General features: G+C 37.7%; 1 protein-coding gene across 7 annotated transcripts in view; it reads right to left on the bottom strand.

Annotated features, from left to right (window-relative positions):
• SVIL (supervillin) overlaps positions 1-22925 on the bottom strand; it is a 133021-nt gene that overhangs the window by 6130 nt on the left and 103966 nt on the right. For 6 of the 7 annotated variants that reach the window (XM_077788770.1, XM_077788773.1, XM_077788769.1 and 3 more), the window contains 16 exons: positions 20324-20401; positions 19636-19704; positions 13971-14121; positions 10097-10180; positions 9928-10014; positions 8696-8873; positions 8302-8474; positions 7274-7429; positions 6382-6518; positions 5718-5865; positions 5449-5594; positions 4455-4630; positions 4210-4354; positions 3437-3713; positions 1656-1807; positions 365-470 (listed from right to left, as the gene is read on the bottom strand). In XM_077788770.1, coding sequence (XP_077644896.1) covers positions 365-470; positions 1656-1807; positions 3437-3713; positions 4210-4354; positions 4455-4630; positions 5449-5594; positions 5718-5865; positions 6382-6518; positions 7274-7429; positions 8302-8474; positions 8696-8873; positions 9928-10014; positions 10097-10180; positions 13971-14121; positions 19636-19704; positions 20324-20401 — 2263 coding nt within the window. The remainder of the gene's footprint in view (positions 1-364; positions 471-1655; positions 1808-3436; positions 3714-4209; positions 4355-4454; positions 4631-5448; positions 5595-5717; positions 5866-6381; positions 6519-7273; positions 7430-8301; positions 8475-8695; positions 8874-9927; positions 10015-10096; positions 10181-13970; positions 14122-19635; positions 19705-20323; positions 20402-22925) is intronic. The other variant, XM_077788766.1, reaches the window with a different exon arrangement.

Below are 22925 nucleotides of genomic sequence, written 5' to 3'. Positions count from 1 at the left end.
ACCTTAGAGCTTTCTTTGGAGCAGAAGAACTGCTCATAAAAACACTTTTCTTCCCCAGACTAGGTAGAAAATAACATACTTTAAAGCAACTGGGCACTTGGCATAAGTAAAACCAAACTAAAAAAAACCTGTATGTACATCAATACAATCAAGTATTCAACATGCTCTAGGGAGACAAAATCCATTCTCTGCCCAAAGAAGAAAAAGGCTACCTTGAAACAAAGCATTGCAAAGTTGTCTCAAGAGTTTCATGGCATTCATTTTTCTTTCCTACAGAGTAGGGTAGTTGAGACTGAATGCAAAGCCCTCCACAACAGCTAAAAAAGGATTTTGGGGCAGAAACTCTTAACTAACAATAATTTACTTTGTGCATTTTCTTCTTCCTCTTCCCTTCTTCCAGCATGCACAATCATCCCTCCTTGGAAACACTGCAAGAAGCATGGTGGTTCTTTCCCTTGAAGCACTTGTACCTGGAAATTGAAAGCACCACTCTTCATTAAAAAAATAAAGCAAGTATACAGACTCAGGAAAGCTGGTCTCTATGGATTATTAAAAATTATATAGTTATGGCCACCCACAAAGATGGCTTTCCTTCTACTTTACAACTGCTGACTATTATTTAAATTACCATACATCAGCATGCAATGGGTTCCATATGTGGCCTGTATATTAAAAGAAACCTCTAGCTGGAATCAAACAATTGAGTTTCAAAGGATAATGGAATACCAAATGAACTTTAATTTAAACTGGTTTAAACTAACAATTTTTTGAATTTTATGAATATTTACAGAACCTGTCCTCCTTGACTGATGTTCACTAAAATCATTATGGAGACAACATAGGAACTGAAGTAGGTTCAAAAATTGCTATAAAACTGGTTTCTATGATAATATGTATGTTCTTTGCTCACTAAACATTGCATTTGGAGTATGAAACTGATATAGCCAATTCCTAAATCAGCTATGTTGCAGAGACTCACACTCTTGATCAAGGGCCCTTATATTTCTCCTCTATGAACTTCTGTCTTGCTGGTCATTTCTATGCTCCTATTAAAAAACTAATTAAAGCAGGATCAAGGTACAGAAACTAACTTTAAACCACCCATCTTGTATGTTGGTAACATTGAAGCCCATTGAACAGCAAAGCCTAAGTCTGCCTAAAGACAAAGTAAATTAGCCTGTCCTCTCAGCTTCAAACTGCATTTGCTAGAATTTATGCAAACAATGCAATGAATATGTAATTAAAGAGGAAGCAAATTGAAAATTTCCAAAGTATTTTTTTGCCTTGGCCTGCAGAAAGTGCTTCTCCTTAGCACTAGGAAGAAAGTCCTGCTGTCCAAACATGTACTTGAAAGAATGGCATGAATCTGTGTAACTGTACTTCACCTATTCCTGCAGGGAAGGGAGAAAATACCTTCTCCTTCAGCCTTTTTCAGAAATATCCTTAGAAGCAGCATTTGGGAATGACAATCCATAAAGGAGCTTACGTGTCTCTAGCAATTGGAATAATGTCAAAAGTAATTTTAAGGTCTGACAACTTGTAATGGCAAGAACACACTTATAGAAAGGGAGGAGGCAAAAAAGATAATTCCTGTTTGCTGTTCATGACTATCCAGACAGGCAAATCTTACCAGGTCTGCCATCTAGGAAGCTCACCTGTGCTCCTCTCTCTTCATCAAGTTCCACTGTCATGAGTGCTGATGTTCCTTTCTCACTCACTGTGGAGTGCCTTCCTTGCCAAAAGAAATACACACATTTTTCTTTTCCAACAGCCCGTACTTGTTGCTCTCCTTTTTGTCTGCTTCCAACTGTGAAACAGAGAGCACATGCTGAAGAAAGTATTCTGGCTCTAGGTTTAAACAGCACATGGGTTCACCTCATCTGCCAGCTCAGCATTATCCCATCCAGAACAGGAAAGAAAAAATGTGCAATTGGAGGAACATTAGGTCTCCGAGCCAGAGCATCCCCATGCAGAGCTGGCATTGTTTCCTCAGGTGGATGTAAGCCCACAGGCAGAGATGTTGACTGAAGAAAGGGATGTAGAAAGACCTGGTACTATCTGGAGAAAAATAACTGACAGCATTTGAGCCAATTTGCATGTGAAATGGCATGTCTTGTAATATTACCAGAAGAGTGCATTATGGCTGATTTTCCACATTACACACTGTTCTTTGGCAGCAGGAGAGTAGCTGGTTTTTTTTGTTTTTCTTAAGAGTTGTTATTTAGTTGTTATGATAAGGAAATAATATTTACAACAAGTGACATTCACAACACATCCACTTACAGAATATTGCACTTTTTACAGTGAATAGGGAATGAACAGTTAGAATTAAATTAAAGATTTTAAAAACCCCAAGAGTTTTAAAACATATTAAAAAAAAAAAAAAGTTAAAACATCTGCCTTGATTCCAGCAGTGCTGAGCAGCATCCAACTGAAACACTTAGGAGAAAGCATCCTGTTTTTTTCAAGTTGAGAATATTCAAAACACTATTCATTTTAAAATTTATGGGTTTCATTCTTATCTATAGATTCAGCCCATAAAAATACTGCCTCTTACATAAAAATTTATTCTGTTTTGGAGTGATGGAATATGTTTTCATCCGTTTGGATTAGAAGTCTGTTTATAGTTCAGTACTAGTGTAACCCACTTCTCCCAAGACTTACAAGCTTTTGTATTTTTCTTGGATTTGCCAGTATCTGATCTCAACGATCCTAAGACCTACCTACATTTTTTTGGCTAAAAGCCTGAAGCTGTATAACTGTCATGGTGCTTTCAACTGACTTTAATAAACTGCTATTTAGAACAATCAGTTTTAGACTATTTGTTTTTAACTTACCACAAAAACCACCTATTCTTAGTTCAGTGCCAGAAGGGGGAGTTCCAATGGCCTTATGGAGCTGACTGATTCTCAGGCTTTGCCTGCTGCTCTCAGAACACTGCTGAGCCTCAAATCCAGATCAAAGGGTTTCCAGTAATAGCAAAAGGGATATCAAGGGCAATGACCTGGCAAGAGCTTTTCCTGTCATTGTTATTGATCTCCATAACCACCAAAGCCTACCTCTCTTGCAAGACATTCAGACCAGTGCCAGTAGTTCAGATGCCTAATTATGTTAGTGTTAAGCTGTGGGCATAATTCTGGCTTAGTGAACTGTCCTGTGAACATGTACTCCACCAATGGTGGGTAAAAGCAGAGATGGACAGCATTACATCTGGTGTATCAAAAGTAACTACAATTTCTTTATTTTCTACTGCTTTCTTTTAAACAAAATATGAAACTTTACATTTCAATGACTTAGAGGGGCTAAATTAGCATCCCTAACTTTTCAAACTGTCTCATATCTATGGAAATCTAGGTCTGGATCTCACCACTAACAGCAGGAGTTTTAGCTGCACTCCTGCATGTTTCAGCAGGAAGAAATGGAATTGTTCACTAACCTGTAGTGCTCACCATGTACTTCCACTTCACCACATATGTGTCTCCCTCGTGGAACTGCCCTATGCTTTGCTTAGGCAGTCTACTATAATCGAATTCCAGGATGTGCCAGACATCCACAGAGGCAGTGATAATTTCAAACTGCCTCCCATCTTCTCCTTCTACCAGTCCATAACCCCGGCCAATATTCATTCCATCCAAGACCGTGCCCACAGTTGTTTGAGGCACAGCTACCATTCGCATGACATCATACGGTTTAGAGTCTGATCTGGATTCTTCCTGTCAGAAAACACAGAGAAGAGATTTCTCTGAGCACAGCATTTTTTTCTTCTTGCCCCACAATTCCAGTCAAACATTTTGACTCCTGCATATTTCAGTACTTGAGTATCGTGTCATCATTTGAAGCCATGTCAATGCCACCTCAGCAGTATTCATTGAGCTGCCTGGATAATAGTAATAATAGTAATAGTAATAGTAATAGTAATAGTAATAGTAATAGTAATAATAATAATAATAATAATAACAACAACAACAACAACAACAACTACCACCATTATCATATAAACAACATATAACATATCATTATATTATCATCTATAAATAATAATAATATAAAATAACTCTGTGGGTTCACTGTAGGAGGTGATGTTCTGACCCCTAGGTCAAAGCCCACAATATAAAAAATGTGCTCTTGATCCCTGAGCACAAGCTTCCCTGGCTGCCATCCCAACTAAGTCATCTAGTTTGAAATACCTAGCATGCTTATTATATGCACCTTCTGGTGAAGGGATTCACTAGAATTCTTCTCATTGAGTTTCTTCAGTTCCGTCCAATCAAGAAATTTTTCTTTGAACAATATTGTCTCATTATGTTCTGTGAGTCTGCCAAATACAGCCCAGTCTGGGCGCCCTTGTCCCTTTCTGTGCAATGGAACAAAAGATATAGAATCAAATTAAACACTGTGAAAAGAGGGCAAGAAAACGATGTATCTGCAATTAGACTAAATTTGAGTTACAATACCTGGGTATGAGGGGATTGCATTCTCCGGGGTCCAGAGGATTTATATCACAATTGGAGTAGTCAAAGGTGCCATTCCACAAGTGTTTTGCCAGCTGGAATGCCACTTTTCTTTGTGCCAAAGTAACTTCTTTTCCATGCCATACATACACTTCACTGCCAAAATCAAACACCAGCACCTAAAATCAAAACCAAACAACAAAATAATCCATCTACCATTAGGTTAGGTGATACCCTGATCCTCCAGTTTCCTTGTGCTGAACAGAAACTACTCCAAATATGAGTTTCTTCAGTGACACTAACAAGTAGCACTGCAATGCAAGTAAGGAGAGGCCAATGGTCTGCATTGTGATGTCCAGCTTCTGAGGATGACTGGAAGCAAACAGGGGGGATGCTGTAAGGTGTATCATTAGATAGCTGAAGTCACTAGCAGATCAGAGAGCTCTTACTGCTACAAATCTGGTTCTGTGGCATGACTGATAGCTATCCAGTTTCAGCAGCTTTCTCTGACATTTAGACCTATGCCTTGTCCTACTGCCAGGGAAGGCTGACAGAACACAAAGGCAAAAAGGCAGTGACTTCAACACTTTCAAGAAAATGCATCATGTCCTCATTTTAGAAGTCTGTTCTCATTCTGACTTAGATGGGTGCAATGGTTGTTGGAAGAAGAAAAGTCAGCTAGGGATAGAAATAAAAGCAAGCTTTATTTTGTTTTGTTTTTCCCAAGTGTTACTTGTTTTGCACTTCATTACTCTGGGGTAAGCCACTGTTGACAAAAAAAGATTTACACATCCTAAAATGGTATTTTACTTTGAAGATAATGTGAACTAATTTCTTGAGACCTTGCAGCACACTCTAGACAGCAATGCAGAAGCCTTTCAGAAACACAGAGGATCCAGCTTTCAGCGATCCTCTCCACAAGCATTTGCAGTTACTGCAAGTCATTAGCAGCTGCATGTTCCTGCACCTACCAGAGGAGCAGTAAATGGCACAATACCTCTTTTGGTTGTAGCAGGGTACATTTTGGCACCTTTCCCCAGTAGTCATCCTCAGGAATGAGTTTATCCTCTACGAGGCGGTAAATGCAATTTGTTTCTATTATTGCGGCTTCATACATTTCATCTTCTTCAGGACTTCCAGCAGCTTAAGGGAAAGATTGTCAAAAATAACAAAAAAATTAACCTCCAATTATCTTTACTAAAGAGAACCAACTCTACTATTTCATTGTGGTAGAGCATCAGATACTGTAACTATAACAATGCTTACACTGGTAATTTGTCTGTCCACCAAGGAGTTTCCAGAAGTCTTTGGCTGCGTGGGTATGGGTATTTATTCCTTCTTCTATAGTCTGTATATAAGAAGCTCTACAGCCAAGTTCCCTCTTTGTCTGAATTAAAGTTGCAAGTTCTGAAGCCTAAGAGATTAACAGTTATCTGAACAGGATTGCTTAAGTCTTTGGAATACTTGTGCAATATTCTTGCTCAGAGAGAAGGCAAATGAGAAATAATACAGCAAATAGCAGAATAAACTATTATTATTTATTGCACTAAATAAACAGACATTAGAAGAAATGTTACAGAAATGCATTCATTCTTTCATTTGCCTTAAAGCAAGACTGCTCTCAGTGGACATAGGAATGAAAAGGACATCCTGCAATTCAGACTATTTTTTTTTTTAGTTCAGTCTGTATCCTGAGGATATCCTTTTTTCTCTTGCAGCTTCACAAACTATACACTCCTTCACAAATATCAGCTTTCATTCAGTGCATGACCTAAAACATATTTTCAGGAATCCTGCGTATCTCCCTGTCACGGACTATCAGTTACATGCCACTTTTTGAGAAAATTGGCACTAAGGCTCAATTTTATCAGACATATATGGCAAAGGTTCTAAAAATAAATAATAAATAAAACCTCACAACAGTACTGACCTTTGCTTTTTCTATGACATTTGCAAACTCTCCTACCCACAAGAAACACAAATGTGGAGTTAACAACAGGAAACAGTCTCCACTGTTCAGTGATGAGGCTCTTGGTTCAACTAATCTTGTTTGAACATGTCTTCTTCCTAAAGAGAAAACAAAGCTAATTATATTCCTTCAACCACTACTATCAAATGCCACGATCTAATTTGTTTTGAATGAAACACAAACAATCCCAGCACATGTAGCAAAATATGTGGAAACAGACTGTTTAAGAATAATTAAAAGACTACTACTGTGGAAAAAAAGTTTACTCACAGAAAACAAAATAAATGTTGTCTCCTATCAACTAATATTTCTATTATTTCCTGTTCTTGCTTTAACAACTCTGTGTCCTTCTGAAAAGAAATGAATTAAGTAAATGGCAGACAGCAGCAAAATCCCAGAACCTTTTACATTTGCTTAAGTGAAGTCATAGCACAATTTCTGTAGGCAATAAAAAGTTTTAAGAATTTAAGAATTTTAAGAATTTTTCTTCCCAAAACCTAGCTATTTTCAGAATCAGATATGTTACTATGCCCTTAAGGGTAAGTAGAGCAAGAACACTGTCATGTCATTTCCAAATTATATTGAGCACTGGAAGAACGGGACAATTAAAAAATTTTACTGGGGTAGCCAGAATATGGGAAATATTCTATTTTCTCTTTGGGAAACACACACCAGTGGACCAATGTTTGTAAGGTTTAACTTTTTTTACACAATTACCACTTATTTTTTCAGGTTTTGGACATAAATCCTGAAGATTTAGAACAAGTTAAACATCTAAATGTGGTAGCAACTCTCACATGTTACATTCAGCCTATTATTTATGGAAAGTAAAAGCAGTTCCAGCATAGCATACCTTTAATTTGCAGGAGCATTAGCTTCTTGTATGGCACAGCACTGTTGTTAGAGTTTTGCTCTGTTAGATTAACACTCCGCAGGCTAATGTTGCTGAAGTTCTCTTTGCTTGCCAGGCCAGCAAGGGCTACTTCTGAGAAATTTGAATTCGTAGACACTTGTACATAAAAAGAAATTGGAGGAAAAGACAGACATAAACAATAACAAAATTATAATTAAAAATTTGATTGTTGCATTAAGAAAATAATTTCTGCCCATTATTTCTAGTTTCTTTTTTTGTCTATAGCAACTAAAGACAAGACAAGATACTTTGTGAATTTCAGGGAAATTCTTCTCATGAGATGGCAACAAAGTATTACATATATAGCTAGCCTTTTCATCAATACAATTAATAGTTAAAGATGATCTTTCTTTACTCAAATGTAGTAAGTAAAACTTGTACCCCAAAATGTAAGAGTGGCTGGATAAATCTTTGAATAAATTTTATAATTATGCTTTTGCTATCTATCTGGTTGTCAGGAGAAAGCAACTTCACAAGTAAAACACCATGTAAACCCTGCCACAAAGCACTGATCCTTTATAGAAATTAATCATAAGGAGTCAAGAAGGCTAATTCCACTTTCTAAGAGAAAATAAAGACCCAAAATTGAGGCCATTGTATCTGACCAAAAATTCATCTACACTTGCCAACTCTCACCCCAGCATGATGAAATTGGATCTGCTTTCCTTGATCTCCTGTGCTCACCCTGCAGGCATCATAGCTCTCTCTCTCTGCACAAGGTCACTGTGCTAAAAATAAATAATTAAATCTATGTACAAGAGGTGGCTATAGGTAGCTTTCCCTGAGGAAATCACACATGCCCTTCTCTCCAGGCCTCCTAGACAGTCTACATTTCACCTTATACCTCAATCAATTTATTGCCACTCAGAGAATACATTCCCTTCCTTCGGTTCTGTTTTTTACATTGGGATTTTTTTTTAATTAAAAAGGCAAGATGGTGTCTTGTTCAAATCATCCTGCTAGCTTACTTTTTTCTACTTTCATTCGCTTTGACTCCATGAAGGCAACATTCAGTCTTTGTTCAGTATATTCATGAAGAATATCTTGTCTTGCTGCAAGCATTTTCAGGGGGTTTCTTGAGGACTGGACTCTGCGCGTGGGCCTAACTGCACGTTTGTGCTCTGCTACAGAAGATGTCAACCTGAAAAACAAGTACTGTTTATAAACATCAGGTAATTTTTCTAGGCAGAATCATCTAATGACAAGAAATCAGGATCAGTTCCTCAATTCAGGCAGGAGCATGATTTCAGAAGAAATGGACATGCCCAGTACTAAGATACCTAAAAGACGATTCAGAGCTGAACATTTTGAACACTGCCCTTGTGTCTGCATTCAAAACAATGGGGAAAAAGTAATTCTTACTTTGGTGCATAAGGATCAAAGATAGCATCAAAGTCCTCATCAAGGTCCAAAGGCACTGAGGAGGAAGGGAAATCCACATGGCGATAAAATTTGGAAAATGTTTCATCATCATCCAGCTTCATCACCTCTTTCACAGATCTTCCTGTAACTGTCAGCACTGTCTCTTGCATCCCAGAAACTGCAGGAAAAAAACACCTCACCCAATAAATAACCATACTAGATTTTCTAACTCTAGAAAAGAAAAACATGGCTTGCTTGGTAGTTGCCTGAGTAAATTTTTTCTTCGGTGTGGTGGTGGTATTTTGGTTTTTCTTGGTGTTTTTTTGTGCTGCTTTTTTAAATTGATGGTAGAAAAGTGTGTTGATAAAGAATATTACAACAGTGTAACTGCTACTCATATGCAATAATCATACGAAATAGTAGAGAAATAAGGATAAAGGAAAACTTGGATGCTATAATTGAGTTTCTAGAGTATGGTGATGCAAGCATTTTAAGGTTTTGTATATTTTATCTTGCCTCCAGCTGTGTAATTGCTGCCTTTGAAAAGATCTAGAATCACAAGGGGAAAAGTCACTACTTCAGACTAGTCAGTGTGGCACAGTCATTATCCTACGCTGCTGCCTCCTGTACTGAAATGTGAAAACTTTTGTTTATGATATCCGTTACACTACAAATTATATAAAGATGTAATAAAGATTTTTGTCTTTCAAATGGAGGACAGACATATGAGATGGAAACAGCAGACAACTCTAGAGAGCTTCGTAAATAGCCAATGGGCTGTACAGGGAAGCTGATGAGCTGCTACAGAGAGTCAATTTTCAAAAAAGCAGGAAAGGGAATAAACTGTGCTTGGGAGCAGCTTAGTATCCTATTTTGATTTTAATAGGACTCAACTACATTTAAAGATGTTTCACTGTATATGGCAATGTGGTTCAGACTGGCTGTGTGCTCTTAGGAAATTATGCTCTACAAAAGGATGTGTACATTGTTTCTAGAGAATTAAGAAAGTTATTTAGGCATCTGTGATTTATTCTACTGTACACTTGAAATTGTGAAAGGCTTTTCTTAAAATTTAGCAAAGACTGAATCACAAAAATAAAATTATCAGCAACTGCAGTCTGAGCAAAGAAATATTCAGTTTCTGCTACCAGATATTTTAACTAAGGGGCGCTTCAATCAATTTCCTGAAGTCAGAGAGCAGATACACTGCCACCCTTCGTAACTCTACCAACCTTTGTTATTCAACCTTCCCAAGAATGACTCCAACTTGTCAAGCTTCATATCTGATTCCAGCTGCATATCAGGCCTGGCTTCAATTTCTAAGCAAACCAGAAAGTAAAACCTGTTAATTGACAGGAAGAAAATAAACCTGAACATATTTCAGCCATTTTTATTCCTTACCTTCCAAGGGCTTTGTAACTGGAGTGGTGGACTTTTGCCGGAAAGGGGATGCTACTGGTGTTAGTGCACTTGGAGAAGCCAGGCCTGCACAGGGACACAGAACATAGAAAATGCAGCCATGAGTCAGCCTGTGTTTCCAACAGTGACAATAGAGAAGCTCTTTGGGGAAAGCAGATGAGTCTGGCTATTTCCTAGAGGCCAGCACACTTCCCCAGCCTCCCCAGCCATTGTATTAGAGATGGCAAAGTGTTGGAAAGGATGGATAAATATAATGGTCTGGCAAAAGATTTACAATAGTACAGCCAGGATAAAAACAATCCCCCCTCCTGGCTGGACAATACCCTTACCTACAAATAAGTCCAAAAGTCAAATAGACTGTTACACCTCAACCCCCAAAATGTATGGTTCATCCCACACCTGTAACCCTCCCCTGAAACATCAAGTACCTGTAACCCCATTGGCCCAAGTCTTGTTCCAGCCCACCTTGAAGCCCCCTGATAAGGGGTCTCTGAGGGGCTGGACGCCCTCTTGGATCTTCCCCTCCTCTTGGAACCTCCCCTCTCCTAGAGCATCCTCTCTACCCCGTCTCTCCCCTCCCTCATCCTCTCAAGCCTCGCCACGTGCTGCATCTGGCAGCTCCAAGCAAGACCTTTCTCCATCCCTAATAAACCTGATATCCTAAGAGCAGCCTTCAGAGATCTCTCGTCTCCATTCATCCAAACCGTCCTGGAGCCCAGCGTTCCCCACAGCAAAGGGGCCTGCCTGCTCCTTTAATCAACAGTAGCCTCAAAAACCCACCCATTTACAAGAAAAAAGCTTCATTTCCAAGTGTCTCTTAGCAAGCTGTCAGAATCTGAGGTATTGATGATTCTGAGATTGTAGAAAGTCTCTGTCTTTCTGCCCCGTTGCCCAAGAAGTCATAATTCGTCTGTGCTGGTTTCAAGGTTGTTTATTCTGTTTATCTCTAACATGTTCTGCTGCCCTGCTGCAGATCTGTCCTGCAGGGCAGCGTGTGGGGCTCTGCCCTCAGTGGGATGTTACAAACATTAAATACCAGAAACTCCCTGAGCTGGATTTACAATAACGTGCCAATATCTGTCACCTACGTTGGACAGTGTGTCCCCAGCCTAAACCAACAGAAAAATGCCAACACCACAGTGAGACATGGAGGGCATGAAGAAGGAGAAAAAGGACAAGACACACCCAATTTCCTCCATCTTGTCCCCTTTAGACCCCTAATCTAGAATCCTAAAATTTTACTTTTGCACCCATGCCACACTTAATTATTACTTATATCAAACACTCCGAGCTTGTAATTCATCCTGTAAGATTGAAAACTCTTTTCCATGGACAGAGATCACAGACAGTGTCTCTGGGGGCTCTGTCCAGGGGGGTTCCTGACCCCTGCCAGGGTCCCAGGGCAGCCAGGGCAGCCAAAGGGAAGCCCTGGATTCCCACAGCAAGATAACACAAGATATAGGCTTTCTCTGGAATACAATAATTTTGCTCCAAGATAGCAGCAGTTCATTCACTCTACATTTTAGCTTCCAGGGGTACCACAAGCTACATTTTAAGCATTTAAATACATGGAAGTGTTCTGAACAAAAAGATACGTTTAGCAGGGAAGTAACCATGATCACCTCTACCACCCGCTTACCCCCTTTTTAAAATTTAAGCACATCTCTATTAATAGATGTAACAGGATGTATCTGATTTGTGAATGCTGTCCCTGGATTTCCCAGGCCCCTTTGGGTTTTTAAGAATACATGGAAATTGAAGTAGAAATGGAAGTTAGAGTCTCCACCGTATCAAGCACTACCCTCTCCTTTTGTTATACTCTCCTCCATCCTTTTCAGTAACTATCATAAAGCAATTCATTCTGGACCCAGTGGAAAAAATAAGGATGGATTTTTTAGCTTTAGTTTTTCATGTGAATCTACACTGCTCTAATAAGAGAACTGCACTCTATTGGAGTCCTAGATTTTATTAGGTAGAAAAGCATACTGACGCAAACAATTGCACCTATTAACTTTTGCTGCCTAGGCTTTCAGTAGATGGGGAAATAGACATTTACATGTTTCTCTATTATCTATTTTCCACTTAGCCATAGCTTACTAATTACTGAGCCATGTAAGTTTAAGCCTTTAGTTATTTTGATCAGATTAAACCAATATTGTGCTGGGAGAACATACACTAAACATGTTTCCAATACCTTTACTGCAAGTTGTAGCAACATAATTGTCATAATTGTTAAACTCCAAGTTAAATTTGTAATATAACTAGGTAGCTTTTCCACAAGCAATTTTTCCCCTGTTACCTAAGAGACTCAAAATTCCAGCAGGTTTTAAGTCAATGGGTAAAGCCTTCCTCGAGATACACTCAAGAGGACACAGCTCTTAAGCAGCTCTACCAGCACATAATCCACAAGACCACACTGACAACTGCTTAGGAAAGGATCATCTTCCAATTAGGACTGAATAATTTTCAGCCATAAGAAGTAATTAAAATACAGCATCTGTGCACATGCATATAACATGTGTAATAAAATATTATTTTGCATTGCTTTCTCATAATCTCTTAAATTAAAAACTCATAATAATTTATTCTTTCAGGATATAAACCAGTAGGCATGTAACTAAAATCCCACTTCAGCTACTTTTATTGATTTCATTGTCATTGCATCACCTTGCTTCTTCAAAAGAATCATCATAGCACCTAAAGAGATCCTTTCAAGATAATTGTTTTTCTTATTAGAAAGAGCAAATGCTACTACCTTCTTTTCCTGTCCAAAGACCAATCTATTTGCAAAAAAAAAAAAAAAAAAAAAGGCAAAGAGCAGGTCTGTGGACAACTAAACAGCTTTACTTGGTGACCCTCCAAGAAGGGTTACTCTGTAAATAGTGACCAACTGTCATTTCTAGCAGCAAAATTATGTAAAATGTAAGCAGCAGCTAAGCAGCTAAAATATGTTACTAACAGAGGTAATTTCTAATACTGTTTATCTGTTTTTCTGCCAACAGATTATGGTTTGGATTGCAAGCAATTACTCCTGTTGCAGTATTGTGCTAGCCCTACAAGGTTTTTTTTTAATTCAAGGTTCATTGTTTTTGTGTTTAATAATCAAGTCCTTGTAACAACCCAAAACCTAGTACTCATTAAGCACAAAAGTTCAGTATAGGTGCCTTCCTCCCAAAGCTATCATCTTCCCAGGCATGCTGTGTGAACAGCTGCATTTCTACCATGTTCAGCCTTCAGAGACTCCTGTCCACTTCAGAAGAATGATTAGATCTGGAAACAGTGACTGAATTCAAGAGATCCCAAAAAAGTCAACATTGCTCCCTTGTCATTTCTCCTCTGTGGTTTTATGCAGAACCAGGGAATCTTCAGCCAAACATAACACTTCAAGCTGTTGTCCAAGACAGCATCCATAAAAACAATACTTGTTTGCTAAATATTCCCAGTGATCCAAGGAGTGGGGGAAATGCCAGCAACAGAAACAACTCGATTTCACAACTATTCTCTAGACAGTGCAGCTGGGCTTTCAAAGGAAGAGTAAGTAAGAAAGAATAATCCATCTATGCCCTGTAGGTTGCATTAAAAGGCAAACCAAGGAAAATCCCTGTTCAAGTCATAGATTTCCACCAGCTAGACACAGCCCAGTGATAAGTGGATGGCAGTGCAACAGTGCAGAATAAAATGGATCAACACTACACCCACAAGAAACTAAAGCCTCAGGACACAATATTCAGTTGACGATAAACAGTCTTCCTCTTGCTAAATACAGATGCTGTTTCTGCATAGCTTTAGTTTGACTTTATTTTGGCTAGACAGATGAGGGGCGTCTTATTTATATTGGGATTATTTAATCACTGACCTTTTTTTACCATTCGGCCAGCTACAGTGAACTGTGTGGAGTCATTGGCTGCTCCTTTACCCTTGGACTTCCAGGCTTCTTCTCGAGCTGTTATCAGGTGTTTCCTCTCCTCAATGGTCATTTGACTCTCCTGGTTATCTGTCATTCTTTGCTTTTTTGGGGAACAAAAGAAAGAAAGAAATGTTTAAAAAACCTGCTAGAGACATAGCTAAAGACTGGCTGAACATTTCAGCTGTCAGATGCAGAGGAAAGGGAGTGGGGAACAAGCTACTGAAGGGAAGTCACACACAGCTTAGTGACCCTGCAGTGCTTCACTGTCTTGCTGCTCCATTACACTGTGAGCACAAGGCTTTGGTCTGTACAAGGTCTGTGCTCTTTGACCTTTTCTTGAGGCTACCAGCCACGGCAGATGCCACTCCTCTAAGCAAAGCAAACTATTTACTCTGTGTATGAAATAATTTTCCATGATTCTTGTTCTTTTGAACCATGACTTGCTACACAAGTCAGAACACTACTGACTATGAGCAGATGTTTCCAAGTGTGCAGATCTGCAGGTGGCACAGGGCAAAACAGAGAAGTGATGTAACTTCAGTGGCTGATTCATAATCAGTCTCTTACAGTAACTCAGTTCTCCAGGCAGGACTATCCACCTCTCCAGAGGCTGCTTGTTTTAGTTCTAAAGTCAGCTTGCTCTACTAAATATTTTTCCAAGACTGATCATCTCTACTACACCCTCTTTTTTTTTTTATTCCCCTAGCTCACCCTTAGCTTTCCTTTCTTGCTTTAGAGCTGGGCAGCCAACAGCTGGAGTGATTAGAGGGAGAAAGTGCAGTATCTCAGTGCCCTTCTCACACAGATGGATTGATGATGGTAGTTTAAGTAGGAAAGAAACTGAATTTACATACTCTGCTGCAGCTAGGTCAGGCCAAAGGACTATTCCTTTTACATAGCTATCTTTTAAAACTGTCAACAATTCAGGGATTATACTGCATAGTAGTCAAACATAGAAGTATTTTTAATGCATGGGACTGTCAGCTCTAGAATTACTTCCAAGTTGGTGCTATTCATAATTTTTCCTCACAACCTAGCTGCTAGAATTGAAAAAAAACAAATTAAAATCTCAAGCTTTAATACCACTCTAGGTCAGAGAACCACAGAAGGAAAATGCAAAAGTATGCACCACCTTGTGAACATAAACATTCTTCTCCTTTCAAGATACAAAGAAGATATTGTTATTTTTTATTTTCTTAAAAATCAATCAGACTAAGTAAATAAGTCATTTTATATAAAAAACAATTGTGACTGCAGTCTAATACAGAGACTTTGTAGCTTTCAGCATTTACCAGCATCAGTAGACATCAGCCAGAAAAATAAGACAAGCCAAGAAAAGGTCTGTACAAGGACTAGGACCATGAGAGTCCTCCACTACTTCCCTCTAGTTCCATATATTTCTGCAGTAAAAATTCCTCTCCATTTATCAGGAAGGAGAGCTGGACAGCCAGACAATAGGACTGCAAGCCATGATAATCAAGATTAAATACTCTGTTTTTTCCCTAGAACTCTGAAACGTTCAATAGAAATAACAACATACAAGTCTATTCAGTATAATTTCTTCATCTGTCAAAGTCTCTGAATGCTTTAAAGAAAAGCACTGAAGAAGTCTCTTTCATTTCTACCAGTCTCTACCCATTCCAGTGTCAGCACAGCCACTTCTGGGATGAAAAGTTGGTAGAAAATACCACAATATAGTAAAGGAGGCCTGGGCACAAAATTAATAAATACCTAATGAAGCCACAAGTAAAATTTAATACAAACCAAATATTTTTAACTTAGTAAGGATGCTGACCTCCATTACAATATGAGGTGAGGGAGAGTCGGAAAGAAGTAAAATAATATGGATTTGTGTTTTTAACCTTACAGGAGTCTTAATTTTTTATTTTGTCTCCAGCAAATACCTGGAATTTCAGAGTCTATACAGCTACTGAAAATTCTGAAGATGCAGACCTAGAAATATGTGTGTTAATCACTACACACATGAATTGCCAGAAAGATTGTCAGTAATTCTGGAGCTGTGTCAAAGGATAAAAGAAAACAGCTGTCAGACAGGAAGTGAAACAGACTTTTTTTCTTTTTCCTTTTATTTTTTTTTAATGATGGAATATTTCAAGCTGTTCCATTGGGCAAAGCACCTTTGGAGTTCCTAAGACTGGGTACATTTGTTATACAATGTGGAGAAATTCCATACTAGATCTCTTCCTAATGCATGAAGACTCCTACCTTAATCTATTAATGAACAAATGAACTAAAAAATTATAAACTAAATAGACACCAAACAATTCCCAATCAACTTAATTTCCCTTAACAGTGCTGCTGAAAACCAGAAGTATATGACATGATTAAATAAATAATAATTTTCTGTAACTAGAAAGCTAATATAAGCCAATGCAACTGTCAAAAAAAAATTCAGAAAAAAATATACCTGCTAGTTGGGAACAGTTTAGAAAGCTTTCAGAATTGCCACATGGAGCATTTGTGGAGGAATTAACCAGTCAATACACATTATAGTTGGGAGAAAATATGTTAAGAAAGCTAAAACTCAAGAAGCTTCTAAGTCCAAATTTTATTTCTAAGATAAAAAATTTAGAAATTATGATATGAAAGAAGAACCTAAATTTTGAAACTGTAAAAAAGTCAGCCCAAAAAATAGTATATCAAGAATAAATAAAAATAACATATAAAAACTTAGGAATAAAACAGCTCCAATGCATTTTTTTTAATATTAAAAGAGTGGTTACTTTCAACGAAATATTTTAATTTATTGTGTAAAATAGATGGACGTGTTCACTGATACCTTAGACAAAAAAGCTGGAAAATGAGATGCCCCAAAACACCAGAACAATTTTTTTTAAAAAGCCTTTGAAAATGGGAAAATAAATAGGATAAAAGCTCAAATGTGGACAATATTTAGAAGTAAAACTAAAGCATGTAGGAACAGGTCACACAAGCTGTGGGTTGTTCCAGACACCTGTGGAAAAGCTGTTGCAAAGACAATCAATGAAGAATCAAATAACCAGCTTGTAATTAATGCCATTCCACATGGCATTATGGAAAACAGGTTTAATCAAAATGGTAAGTTTGATGAGCTCAAGTATGATTAAATATATTAACACTGTTACCTCTGATTTCTTTAATATATTTGCGTTAATCACAGATGACATTCTGAGGCAGGTTTTTTTGAGCAATATAAAAATATCAGAGCAGCTTACAGGCTGCAAACTGGTAAACTGACCAAACAGGAAAGAACCATGCAGTGATCTGATTCATCCCAAATTTGAACAAAATGTTGTCATGAACACGGAAAATGAAGGATGTAGTCTTATCCCCTGAGAAGACCCACATGATGACACCAACATAGAGAAGAATGATGAAGATACAGATGGTTGAAAAAAAAACAAAAGAGGATACCAGAAAAGTCTGGTAAATCAAGACTTTAAGAGAAATGCTATTTGAAAAGGGAAAAAAACAAAACAAAAACAAAAACAAAAACCAAACCAACCCAGCCAATTAGGAATAGAGAAAAAGAAGAGAGGCAAAAACTGCCATGGAAAGTTGTTCAGAACAGTTAATCTGTCCTGGACTAACTCATCCATTTCCAGACTCCATGCTTCTACCCAGGATGCTGACAATTTTGAAAGGTTTCAAGAAAGGGCTGAATATTAAAAAAAAAAGATAAATCGACCTCAGATTATATCAGATAAGTATGTATTTTCACTGAAGAAAGGGTTAAGAGTTACATTTAACACAGCAAGAATAATAACATATGAAAAATTATTTAATATTGCCAAGAATTTTCTGTAGGCAGACAGTTTAGAATTAAGACTGCGTGTTTTTCTAAAAGATCCTGTTTTTAGTCTGGGAAGGATTTATAGACTCAATGCAAGAACAGTTAGGAAAAGGGATTACTTTCTCCTACAGCTTGGCTAGGCTGGATGATGATATTGGTCTTTTCTAGCACTGTAACACATTTCTTGAGGGTATGGCAGGCACTACCCTGTTTATGCTAAGGAAGGGGCCACATCTAGGCAGTGCTCCTACAATTTTCCAGTCCAAGCAGGGTCCCCTTTAGGTCACAAGAACTGAAAGTGGTCTGTTAGCATGCTGGTGTGCTGTTTGGTTTTGTTGTTGTTTTTTTTTTAAGAAACAAGATAATTCATGGTTTCTACGTAGAAGGTTAAGACTGCCCTTACCTTGAGGAGTCCGAACCAAGAATGAACACAAAAAATCTGGTTTTCAAAAGAGGGTTCTATTTAAAATGAATGCTATGAATTACACAAATTAAGGATTCAAGAAGTATCTATTTGTTTTTACATACAAGTAACTTCTCTAGTTTAAACTCCTAAGACAAAAAAGTATAAGGAGAATCCAACAGTTGTTCAAGTATGGTAAAACATCTCTGTGTTGTTTTCTTCTGCAACTTTATATGGGCCTCCATATAAGAGAACATGGAGGGAAAACCCCATGCAAATGTATGCCTTTCTAGTCAGAATAGCTTTGAGGAAAACAGAACACACTCAACTCCTGTTTGGTGCAAATAACAAAGTGATTAACTGTGCCAGAAAAAAACCCCAAACAAGTCTGCATGTACCTTGACACTGTGCTAGAAAGAAGCAGCTTGCTAAGAGAGAAGGATGCAGCTCACCAGAGCCATGGAAAATGAACACAATTTTTGCTGTTTTCCATTTAAGACAGATGAAATGAATAGCTCATTGAAGGGCCTCCTGTCATTACTGGAGGGTTATCATTAAGTTAGACTATACTGTTATCTTCTAGATACCTAAAGCTGGTGAACTCTGTCCCAACCAGATAATAGGTGATCTGAAGTAAATAAGCTATATTAAATCCACAGCTTATAGGAAAGAGGTAGCCCTAACAAATGTCAAAGTAGTCCAAAATTTAATGTTTAATTAAAAATCTCATAGTAAAATATAATATTCAGAAACAGCTTATGAAAGTGAATGTGGAAATGGTAAATATCAGTTGCCTAAATGTTTGTAATATATGCAGGAGCCTCTTTTGTATTCATCATCCCAATCCTTGAATTCACTGCCATTATCCATGCTGGTCAGAAAGCTGCCTGCATGCAGCACAGACTACAGAAAGGAAGAGCCCAATGGATTCCCTGTAGCACAGGAACCACAAGTGTGAGCTGGGAGGCAAGGGACAAGCAGGTGTATCATAGCAGAATTTGATTTACATAGATCTATTCAGATCTTCCAGTCTTGTGGTTTTCTGAAGCTTGTTCCTTTGCCCACTTCTGCCTTTGCATTTTTTACCTCTGATCATGTGAACCAGGTATGGCTTGCTCAGATCAAGGTCTAGTACTCTACTGCTCAAAGAGAACTTTATTATGTTGCTCTGGCTATAGAAAGTTCATATTTCTCACTATATATTAATTCTTCAAATTGTCTATGATGGAATTGCAGAGGTACAGACATGATGTTGAGGAACACTTCACAAGGAAGCTTCTCTAACATTTACTGGAGCAGCAGCAGAACTCTGTTCCCAAGCAAACACAAATTAGGAATGTGCATCATCAATCTGAGTGTAACCTTCTGTCGCACTCCTCCCTCCAAAAATTAAATAGAAATTTTATATAGCATTTCACCTTCCATCTCCAAGGATGACGGTCATCAGAAATCAGAGAGCTTGATTCTTTCAAACTAGTACTACAGACCTTAAAGGAAGAAAGAGATAAGCAGGAAGATAGGATAGTCAGAGAATAGAAGCAGGATGTGCCAAGGCAAAAATCCTTTACACAGGTACTAGAGAAAAGCACTGTGGGAAAGTCATCTTTCAACAAAAGCATTTTTTTATAGTCAGTAAGTTAGATGATGAAATCAGTTAGAAAATGAAGTCAGTAAGTTAGATGATGAAATATGTCTTACATTGTACATGCACATTACTTACAGGGAGGTCAGGGTACACAGCATTTTATTCTAAAGTAAATGCTATGTAGTTCCATAGTTCTCCTTTTATATACCCTTTTTAGCAACTTACAAGTTTTCAGTATTATAATGAATGCAATAATGTTTCCTTCCTTTACTTTCTCACCTATACAGTCTAAAACAGATATAGAACTTTTAGAAAAGCAACCATAAGAGAAATAGTAGCACAATGTATATTGAAGAAGAGTACACAGGATAGTGGCATAACATTATGTTTCTTTAAAGCTACTTTTACCGAACTGGTTAATCAGTTAAGAGGATTATTAATTTAATACATTAAGAAAAACACTGGTAAAATGTCCTTACTTGAAATTGTTGAGCATTTAAATTGTGCAGACTTTTGCTCACCTGATTAATAGGTAGAAAAGGATGAAATTTATGGAGAGCAGGTATAACAGGAGAATAAGTAGAAGCATATACAGGTCCCTATGGCAAGGACAGAAACAGAGCAAAGAAATTAGGAAAGAACTGGACTGCCAGGAATGGAAATAGGGGAGAAATAACTCCTCTTTCCCTTATTTCTTACTAAATCTTTTCATCTTCTAGAAATGTTTTCCCTGTTGGAAAGCAGAGATCAAAAATGCTGTCATAATACAACAGAATGTTTACCAAAGCAATTCCATGCAGGAATGATCCAAGTTAGTAACAATATCACTACAGCTCAACAGAGAACAAAACAGCACAGCTGGAAGATACACCTTTTGTATGCTGATAATTTTTACATGTCTCTGTTTTCATGCACCATTAAATTGATGAACCATGTCAACCACAATGTGAATAATTCTGCTGCAAGTTTAATCAGATGCTGCTAAACAGCAAATCATCTATTTTCTGGATGAAAGGAAAGAATGCTTGCTGAAACTGGGAGACTCAAAAGCCATCTGGAAGGATTTGCTAAGCCCAGAGTACTCAGTGAAGGTGAGTTCACCATTCTAAACGCAGCCTACAAATAAACCCTGCCCCAGAGCTGGGCTTACCCAGAGATGATTAGATATGGCTTTATCAGCTTTAATTCTTCTCCCTTTCTGTAGGTTAAAGCAAATGGGGAAATGGCACAGAGGATGGATAAATACAGCTTATTAGAGTGGCTTAAAATGAAGCCTAATAATTAGTTTCAGCTTTGATGAGAATGTGATATAAGCACTTGGTGGATGGCATATATGAAATGGATAAAACTATTACCACAGCAAAAGACTACCATTTTATTGCCTAAAAGTCACTTTTCAAGGGCTTACCCTCTCTACACTTTTACACACTTCACCTCTGAGTAATTCTGAAATGACTGTTCACCCCTAGCCTTTAACACCAGCGCTGAGCTTCAATTTAAACATAATGCAAGAATGAAGTGTTTCAAATGTCAGTCACTGCTTTAATGCAACTGCAATGCAGCTGGCAATCACATTAATCAGGGACTCTGTTAAAAATGGTTCACTATAAAACAGAAATTTTTATTCCAATAAATCTTCTTATGTTGATATAATGGAAAGATTTTGAAGTTAATTAATTTTTCTACTCATGAAGAAATTCAACAAACAACAATCCAGCCTAAGATGATAGAAACAAAGATACTAAATCCAAAATATTTTTCCCAAATAAAAGAGATTTTTGTTCCAGTAAGGCATTTATCCAGTAAGACAGTTGTTCCCCTGATGTTAGAGCTATTCTTTGAATTGTCCAAATATGTTTTACCATATATATAAATAATTTAAGAAGTCTTACAGCTTCCAAAAAATTCTCCTCTGGTGTGCAGCAATCATCAAAACAGATGCTGGACCTCCAAGTAAATCTCAGTTTCCCCCTTCATCTGTATCTGCTTGTGTTAATTCCTTAGTCTCTTTTTTTTTTTTTCCTGGTGAGGTTGCTCTGTCAGCTTTCCCAAGAATTTTATGGTGTTTTTCTACAGTTTAGTCTACACACAAATGACTGTAACATATTTGGATAAATATTTCACCATGTAGACACCAAGCAGAAGCATTTTGACTAGAAATGATCAAACAGCACTATTTAAAGTAGCTATTTTGTTAAGAGTATGAATCTTTCCACTTTTGTTGTTTATATGAAATCTAAATGTACTCTAATAATGTCTAATTTCTGCAGCTGTGCTTCAATAATCAAATCTCCAGAATTAAGATAACTTTTTAAGAGAGACACACACAGACACACACAAAAAAAACCCTAAAATGTGTCTGACTACCTTATTAGGAGCACTGTACTGCAACTAAAAATATCAGGCATTGTTTTGAACCAGCAGGGCATGAGAGAAGTTTACACGCCCTTGCTGTTGATGCCATGATGTTGATGACTGCCATGTGTGGAAATTGTCTAACTAGCTCAAAATTCAGTAATCAATACAATTCCTCTATTTTTACTGTAATCCAGCAACAGAAAACACTTAAGATTCTCAAAGTTCTACAGACTTCAATAGCACAGTGATTCATGGTCTTCAAAGGATAACAGCCACCATACAGATTGCTTATTAAAACCAGTATTTCTAGTTTTAAAGGCAGCTGACATGGTGTCTTGTAAGTAAAGATGTCACCTTAGTAAGGGTTTACATATTTCTCATGTGTGACATAATGAATCAGCATCCCAAACATCAATATGTTCATGGAATTGTGTATTTTACACACCCAAGTTTTCATCCATAGGCAGACATGAAAATGCTTTGATTTAGGCTCTAAATAGCCAAGAGCTAATAGGAACTATCAGAGTGGGTGACCCAGTGTCACAGAAACTTCCCCTGCTAGCAGTGTCACTTCAAAGCCTATATCCCTCAAGCACTTCATGCTCCCTTACTTGCTTTAAAAGCCTGACTCTGCTTGCTGAGTGAAGTTGCTGCACATGGTAACGCAGCAGGGAGGATATGGGTGCAGAGGGGTGAGAAGAGAGAACAAAGGGTTTGTCTCTGCCTAAATCTTGGCAGCTGTTTAAAGTTTTTTCTTGGCCCCAC

The sequence above is a fragment of the Lonchura striata genome, chromosome 1 (assembly GCF_046129695.1).
Source record: "Lonchura striata isolate bLonStr1 chromosome 1, bLonStr1.mat, whole genome shotgun sequence".
Classification (NCBI taxonomy): domain Eukaryota; kingdom Metazoa; phylum Chordata; class Aves; order Passeriformes; family Estrildidae; genus Lonchura; species Lonchura striata.
This window is presented reverse-complemented; position numbering and strand designations above follow the sequence as displayed.